Genomic DNA, 8,631 nt, shown 5'->3' on the forward strand with positions numbered 1-8,631 from the left:
GCCTGTGAAGAGGAGTCAAAGCAAAGCATAGATGTATTCCATCTCTACTTATCTGACTGCAAAGAGGATGACAGAGTGTTTACAGTCAGTTATTGCATTGCAAATGGACTGTGTAACTAGATGTGACCAATTGACGTGATCACAGCACAGACGTGACTTCTACAGTAGCTGGGTTATTTCTGTTGTGTGTATACGCTGGCTAGGCTATATAGCTCTGTGTGTGTGTGTGTAGGAATTAGGCAATAGCGTTTGAGATTGTATCTTGCAAAGTAACTAACATGTATCCACATGTTAGTTACTTTGCAAGATACATGTATATTTCTAGCTAGAGATAGCATGTGTTTCCTAGGTCATAAAATGTGGATGAATGCATATTGCAGATTGTAACAATGTATTATTTTTATTATTATTCTAAATTCTGAATTGAATTAATATATTTAATATTTGTTCCAATCTTATGGTTATCATATTTTGTTTTATTTTATCTGTAGACATCATGCCGTCACCATTCTAACTAGCTCAAAATCTGTCTCTTTGTAGGATGGATTTCACTCCGTTGTTCCGGCGTGACCCTGCGTCTGGCAAGCTCATCCTCAAAGCTTCACGTGAAGCGTACCAAGTGGCACGGGCCACCCAGAAGCTTGCGGCGTGGATCGGGAAGACGTCCGAGGAGGTGAACGAGCAGGCGAAGGGTCGGGTCGTTGCAGGCGGAGGAGACCCCGCGTGCCGCCAGCTGGTCCTCAGTGAGAGCGAGGTCCAGTTTGGCAAGTACCGGGGTCAAACCTTCAAGTGGCTGCTCTGCCACGATGTGGGCGGGACCTGCCACTTGCTGGCCTCACACCTGAAGGAGAGAGAGGCCGGGGCGACCAGCATGTCTCCCCTCATGGCCAACAAGGACGCCCTCAACACCTACACGCAGCTCTTTCCAGAGTTTGTCGCGGCGCTCCGCACGCATAGGTACGTAACTGTCATAGACTAGCTGGTCAAGCAGTAACTCAAATGTGAAACAGAATGTATCATAGAGTGTAAAAACAGCAGACCGGCACTATCTGATATGGAACACCATATTTGTTTAAAATTATATGGAGGAAATGTTCTTGTTTTTGACACAATTTTAACCAGGCTCTTGAAGGAGATACACCTGTACCGAGTACAATAACAATAAAGATCATTCTGTTAGGGTGATTGATGGCTCCTTGGGGGTGAGGCACCTGGACCAGACGCTGGTGGGGTTTGGGGCCCACGCAGCCGAGACCTACGCTGGCCTCTATGGCTCGTCCAACAAACAGATAATAAGGTAAGTATTGTAAGTGCAACAATCCCCCACTACACCAGCCTATCCTACACCCAATCTAATACAACTGTTTTGATTTGTTGTCATCCTGTTTATAGCTATGTGGCTTGGGTGAAGAGGGAGCAGCTCAAGTCTGAGGGGTCACAGATGGGCGCGCTCCAGTACTATCTGTTGGGCCGGGAACAGGAGACCAGGGCTGCTGCTGCTGCTGCCAGGGCTGCCGTGAGAGCCAAGCACCCTCCTGCCTGCAGTAAGCACCCTGTTCATCACATTACTTTACATTACAGTGTGTTACTGTTCGCAGTTCTTTACACACACCAACAACAGCTTGTTGAAAAGACCCTCTTGTTAATTCTGCTGCTACTGTGTTTGTGTAAGCAGGCGCTGCATCCGCCGGCTCTCAGGAGACATCGGACAGCGATCTCCTTGCCAGTGCCAGTGAGGTTGACACCTGTGAGTACACACACACGTGCACACACAATCTGAATAAAACAGAATAAGACGTCTGTAAATTAAGAGTAAATTGACTTGTTTTCCCTGTTTTTATGTTGTTAAAAAAGGTATATAGCGGGTATATAGCAGATATACAAGGTAAGTGTGGGTAGGTAGGCCATCCTCTTGGCAGTAGTTGTAGTGGCTCAAGTGTCTGCTGAATTCTATCTGGCTGCTTCCACCATTTAATTTCATCAATCATGTCTTGCTCGCGGCTTAACACGCTCTCTCTGGTGTAGAACACGTAGTTGTCTTGTCAATAATCCCTTTGTCGTGTCTGTCTGTAGAGTAAATAGTTGCCATTTCACTTGCAACCTGCACTAATCATATCATTGAACCTTCAGTCATTCACCTGTGCTTTTGTCCTTTCATTTAAATGAAAGAAAAGTGTTTGCTTTCTTTCCTTCATTTCACTTGCATAGCAGTGCTATTCTTTCATTTCAGTAGTATAGCATGAATCATTGATCTTACAGTTGCAATTGATCTTACAGCTTCTAGTGTTATACTGGTGTATCACTTATGCACTCCATGTTACAGAGTGACAGTCTGTCATTTGCAGCTAACCCTAAACTGTAAACTCCCACAGCTCACCCTGCTCCAGCTCACACGGCACCAGCGGAGGACCCAGCCCACCACGTCCGCCGCAGGGCTGAGAGACTAGCGCAGCCACCACCTGCACTTGTGGGTCGCCCGCACACCGGTGCTGAGGTACGCCCAGTCAAGCTGAATATCTCCAGTATTGTCAGAATCTGAATGAGCTTATATTACATTACATTACATTTTGTCATTTGGCAGACGCTTCTCTCCAGTGTGAATGCTTTTGTGTGGAAATATTAGGAAATAGATGTTACGTTGTGCCATCTCTGAGGGTGGAGCTGTGTCTTGCTGTGTTGCAGCTGCTGCCTAACAGCTGGAGGCTGACACTGCCAGAGGAGCAGCATGAGTGGCTGGGCAGGGCCTTGTTCACTTCAAAGGGCGTCCTCACCACCGACACCCACCTGTGGTGGTATCCCCCCGAGCCCAGGTTCCTGTACACCCAGCCCCCCGCTTCACCCCACGCCTTCTTCCTGTGCCGATTCTTCCTCTGGAGGCCACTACAGTATGTTAACATTTCTTTTATTGTCAATGTTTAGTGTTCGGCCTGTGCATTTTCACTATCAAATTAGTAGTTGCTGTTTTTAGAAGTGCTATATTAATCAAGTCTATTTACTTTCTTACAGTATGTGGGCATTCAAGCTCCGGTGCCAAGCGTGTGGGCAGCATGACCTCCGGAGCTCAGGGCACTACCGGACCATTAGGAGGGTGCTGGACATGACTGGGTGGTACTTCATGGGCACGGAGTACCTGGAGTGCAGTGGCAAGGCGGCGTGTGGGAAGAAGGTTGCGGGCTGGGATCGGGCCGTCTTGGACCAGCTGGACCCCGGGCACCGTGCGCTCTTCCCAGCTGTTCTCACGTTCAAGTAAGTCATTAATGAATTGAAATGATTAAGTATGTAATTAATGTATAGAAGTAAGTTACTCACTGTAATATTTCTTCATATTGACATGACCTTCATGTCTCTTTGTCTCTGTACTTTTCTCTAACAGGTCGGCCTGTGACAAGGTAGTCATTGCCCAACTAAGGGAGCGCACCCTGGGCAATGGTGTGGCACGCCTCCGCGCTCACCTGGTGGAGCAGCACAGCGAAGACTGGATGATGCGCTCAACGCGCTACCTGTCCACGATGCGCAAGCTCCGTGTGCCGGGTGTACCGCGGCCACGGGTGACCGTAAAACCGATGCACCCGGTACCCCGCCTCAAGTGGCTGATGTCCGTCTACGTCCGGGACGCCCTGCCCCGACTAGACGAGGCAAAGGCCAGGGTGACGTCCATCTTTGGAGACATCCTCAAGATGGACTCCACCAAGAAGGCAAGCTTTAGTTATGATGTTGTTTGAAGAAACCTGCACTTACACTAATTCTGTGTAATGTTATGTGTCATACTGAACGACCTCGAGTTTTTAATGTATCTGTCATCATTCCACAGATCACCAACAAGCTTGCGGGGGAAGCGCGCGACACGGCTGGTTGGGTCACCAACGTGGGAAATGAGGACGGGCAGGTCCTCATGTCCGTTCTCACGGAGGCTGAGGGGGACAGCCTCCAGCCCATGGTGGACGGACTGGTGCGGCGGTACCGGGACGCCGGGAAGGCCCCTCCGAAGGTCCTCTACGTGGCCCGGGACTGCTGTGCCGTCCGCGGGCCGCCCAAGACCGCGGCCATGTTCCACGGCTGGGACCAGCTGGTGGTGCGACTGGACGTGTGGCACCTGATGCGTCGCTTCGCAAGGTTGGATGATTTGAATACTTTTTTACAAAATAAAAAATAAAAATCAAACACTTGCTCCACATTGCTCCCACATTTCACATCTAAAATTCTCTGTCTTTCTTTCTATCTCTCAAGGGGCTTGACCACCGAAAGCCACCAGCTGTACGGCCTCTTCATGGAGAGGCTGTCCTTCGCCGTGTTCGAGTGGGACAGCGGCGACATGGCCCGCCTGACCGAGGCCCGGGGGCCCAGGCTGTCTCTCAGGGAGCAAGCCCGGCACTGCCGCCGCCGCACACGAGGTGCGGAGGAGACGGAGCGGCTCATCCAGGAAAATCTGGACAGCTTCTGGGAGATGAAGGACAGCTTGGGCGTCCCCCTCATCGACCGCGCCAGAATGGGGGAAATCTGGAGCACGCAGCGCCGTCACGTCCGCTGCATCCAGGATCCTCCGGGAGTGGAGCTGTACACCAAGACGGGGCAGGTGACCCGGGGAGGGGTCATACTCCCTGTTTTCAGGTGTGCCAGAGGCTCCACTTCCCTGGAGTCCTTCCACCTCCACCTGTGCCGGTTCATTCCAGGTAAGCATTTTCATTTTGTAGCTGGGGGAGATAAAGGGAAGAGCAAACAGCTGGGTGTCTAGAACTTATTTACTATTCACTATGCCAACTTATTGAGATGCACTATTTATGTTGTTTTTATTGGATTTTTATTTGCACTCTAAATAGACTTTGATTGATTGTTTGATTTCCTCTCCACTCTTGTTCAAGGCACTTCTACCAGTGCCCTCCACTTCCAGGTCTTCCTGCTGGAGGGCCTGGCCAGGTGGAATGAGAACCGTGCCAGGGCAGCAGTGGAGGGTGGCAACCGGACGGCGGCGCGCTGCTACAGTGCCGAGCTCCAGCACAACTTCAACCTGCTGACCCAGGAACTCCTGGGTGAGACGCTGGTTGAAACCTATGCTGTGCCCAGGAAGTACACTGGTGAGTTATCAGGGCGAGTCCATTTTATTGAAGCGGTCCCACAGCCTGTCACCTGGTAAACTGATGTAATGGTCTGTCTGTCTCTGTGTGCGTGTTTTCCAGGGGAGCTGATCGGGTTGCAGTACCTGTACGAGCAGACAGGCAAACCCCCACTGGGCACCGAGGAGAAAGATGAGGGCAGCGAGGAGGCTGATGAGGAAGAGGGCGTGTTGGAGCAAGAGGAGGATGTGGACGACCTCAATTTCCTGGACCGCCGTCATGTGCCACACCATGTCCTGTTGGGCGGGACAACCACCTCGCCAGCTGCCTCCCCCTCCCATGCTGCCTCCCCCTCCCACTCCCCCTCCACCTCACACACAGCTGCCTCCGCCTCCCACGCTGCCTCCCCCTCCCACTCCCCCTCCACCTCACACACAGCTGCCTCCCCCTCCCACTCCCCCTCCACCTCACACACAGCTGCCTCCGCCTCCCACGCTGCCTCCCCCTCCACCTCACACACAGCTGCCTCCGCGTCCACCTCCGGCTCACAGCCAGCTCCATCCCAAGAGGATGATGAGGTAAGCTGTTACTATATTGCCTTTAGTCACTGTGATCATGTGTTTGTGAATTTTATTGTCTCTGTTTTTCATTTAGATTTTTTTTTGACTTTTTGCATCTATGTCAAGCACTTTAAACTGCCTCTGATAAACTTGACTTGTGTTCATGACATTTCTTAGGACGCGATCGGACCGGATGGTCATGGTGGCTACCAGCACGTGTGCAGGCTGGCCCGCGCCCTGGTGGAGCTGCGTCACGATGCCTTTGTGACGCGGCGTCAGGCGGGGGAGATTGTCGCCCTCTGGCAGAAACTGTCGGAGAGGGACAAGGCTCCCATCTCCCTCCCTGCGCGTCACCAGGACAGGCTGGACAAGGGACGCTTTAAGTCCAGAGTGCGGACCACACACACCCCAGGGGTCGACAGTGTGAACCGGTAAGCGTTGCCAACATGTGAATGTGGGTTTTAAACCTGTTTTTTTGGGGGGGGGAAGATATCCATTCAACACAAATGTGTTTTGTGTTTGTTTACTCTGCTCTGTCTAACTCTTAACATGCTGCGTCTGTGTGCAGTGTTGTCTTAGGGTGCGGCTCAGGAGCGGCAGCGTCTCCTGATGACAGCCGCCTGATGGAGGCTGTCTTCAGGGAGCTGTGTCGCCTCCATCCTGCGGGGCAGAAGATAGCGGGCGCCCAGGTCAACCGCTTTGGTGTCGTCCAGAGGGACTACACGCAGATCAGGCACAATGTCTGCAGTTGCAAGGCCCTCCAGGACAACACCTCCATACAGCTGCTGGAGGTCAACCGGCGCACCCTTGGGCTTTGGTAAGACCTCATTTCACTTGTCACGCTGTGACTGACCGAATGGATGTCTGTCTGGATTTTTCGGAAGTAGTAATTGTTTCTTTTGTTTTAATTTTTCATCAGGAACTCGAAGCTCACCAAGACCGAGGCGGTGCAGACCCTCACCGTGGCTGTGCCGAAGCCCAGCACCTCCGAGGCCGCCGGAGAGCCCCTCCCACCCCCGAAGGTTCTGCTGAAGCAGCCGGTGCAGCCTGACCAGCCTCTGGACTTCCACCTCTCGCGGGACACCTCTGGTCTGGCGGTCAGCAGTAGAGGGCCCCTGGCACCGGCGATGTTTGAGGTGCCCTCCTCCAGCGCCTCAGCTGCCCCGACCGCTGGTGCTCCACCTGTGCCGGACCCTGCTCCACCTGCTCCTACCGCAGCCGCCCCCTCTGTGCCACGTACCACCGCGTGGCGGAGAAAGCAGCAGGAGGCCGAGGCGCTGGAGAGGCAATATGCACAGCACGCCGATGACTGGATGACCCAGAGTCAACCTGCGGCGAAGAAGACGCCAGTGGTGCAGAAGTGCCGCAAGTGCCGGCAGCCAAGAACAGTCCAATATGGGCACAGCTTCTTCATGGGCGAGCACTTCTGCTCCACTGCTGCAGGCGGCCTCTCAGTCGACAACTGGAAGGCAGAGAAAAGGAGGAAGCTGGAGGAGGAAAAGAGGTCAGTTTAGTGGTCTATTTAATGTTTTTCTCTGTCTAGTGTGTTTAATTGTACTGTTATATGTTATTTTCACTCAGTTGTATATCTGTTGACCTTATTAGTTTGTGTTGTTTATGATCAGTGTGTCTGATTTTCTTTTTTGTCTTATAATATACTTAGCGCACGGTGAGCTGTATAGGAGGAGCCCGGCCGGGTGACAACCCACAGAGCCCACAGACTCTACATGCCAGAGCCTCCATCCCCTGGTCCCCACAGTAGTTCTGGACATTTATATGTACACATATATTTTTTTAATCTTTTTATTATATGTTCATGACATTCACTCTGTTCTGTTCTGTGAAGTGTATTGAAATTGATTAAACACGGGCTCAACTGTTCAAGTGTCTGAGGATGTCTTTGATCACCCTGGGAAAGCTGCCCCAAGGTGTTAAGTGTGTGGGGGGGGGGGGGGGGGGGGCTGTTCAGGATGTTACAGGAGTCAGGCAGACTGTGTGTGTTTGATCGATCAGTGGGGGGGGGGAAGTAGAAGATAGAAGCACGGCAGGGGTGGGGATGGCTTGATGTATTTACACTGGATGATGTGCGATTGGCTGACTAGAGAGGAGATTTTCCCACCCTGTGGGCTTATATACACAGAGAAAGGGGGAACTTCTGAAAACTTGTCTCCCACTACCATGGACAAGACCTCCAGCTCCTCGCTCTCCTCCAGCTCCTGCGGCTCCTACATGGATCCATCCTGTTTGCCGTCTCCCGGCAGCTCTCCCTCTCCAGTTCCTGTGGCCTCGGGGGGCTCAAATGCCCCATCCACCTCGACTGGAACCTGCAGAAAGACAGGGACAGGCAGAATGAGGAGAAAAAAACAAAACGCTCCAAGGACAGCGCCCTTCTGGAGCAGGGGGACACGCAGCCCACGTCCAGGTGCTGGGGCATCCCTGGCCAGGTCTGTGACGTGTGCGGTGAACCCAGACACTGGCAGACCGGTCATGCCTTCTACAAGGGCAAATTTTTCTGCTCAATAGAGCAAGGAGGGATGGCCGTGGCACCTCTTAGCCCCAAACCGACTCCTGCTGCCTGAAGTGTCTAGTAGTCAGTGTACTGTCTTTTGTGGACCTCTAGTGTTTATTGAGAGTAGTGCAAGATGTGGTTAAAGTTCAAGTTTATTTAGTACATTTAAACAACCACCAAGTGCTGAACAAGCTACATATATCAAATAAACGAATATAAGAGTAGGCTAAGTAACAAATAGGAATAATAAATGAAAACAATAAAATTAATAAAAGAATTAGGGAACAATAGAAAATGAATTTGAGGTGTCAGCTCAACTCGAGTTGAATGCTAATGAGAAGAGTCTTCAGCAGTGTCAGGGGTCTGCACAGTTCTTATATGAACAGGTAGGCTGTTGCAAATATTCAGGACATAAATACACAAATCAATATATGCACGACATAAAATCGAATCAAATGAAGATCGAGAAATGACATTGCTTTCTAGTACATACATGTATGCATGTGATCTG

At 51.4% G+C, this 8,631-nt stretch overlaps 1 protein-coding gene across 1 annotated transcript; it reads left to right on the top strand.

The window, feature by feature from the left end:
• Positions 1-541: 541 nt before the first annotated feature.
• Positions 542-7,394, top strand: LOC310787017 (uncharacterized protein; the record flags this gene model as incomplete). Its single annotated transcript, XM_083648339.1, has 16 exons — positions 542-957; positions 1,181-1,297; positions 1,393-1,544; positions 1,676-1,747; positions 2,388-2,494; positions 2,683-2,885; positions 3,007-3,246; positions 3,374-3,695; positions 3,812-4,113; positions 4,228-4,670; positions 4,860-5,072; positions 5,175-5,629; positions 5,789-6,042; positions 6,180-6,428; positions 6,531-7,115; positions 7,275-7,394. The coding sequence occupies 16 exons, from the start codon at positions 542-544 to the stop codon at positions 7,282-7,284; spliced, it is 4,140 nt and encodes a 1,379-aa protein (XP_083504465.1). The 3' UTR covers positions 7,285-7,394.
• Between the last annotated feature and the right edge of the window lie 1,237 nt (positions 7,395-8,631).

This window comes from Poromitra crassiceps (assembly GCF_964638095.1).
Source record: "Poromitra crassiceps genome assembly, chromosome: 12".
Classification (NCBI taxonomy): Eukaryota; Metazoa; Chordata; class Actinopteri; order Beryciformes; family Melamphaidae; genus Poromitra; species Poromitra crassiceps.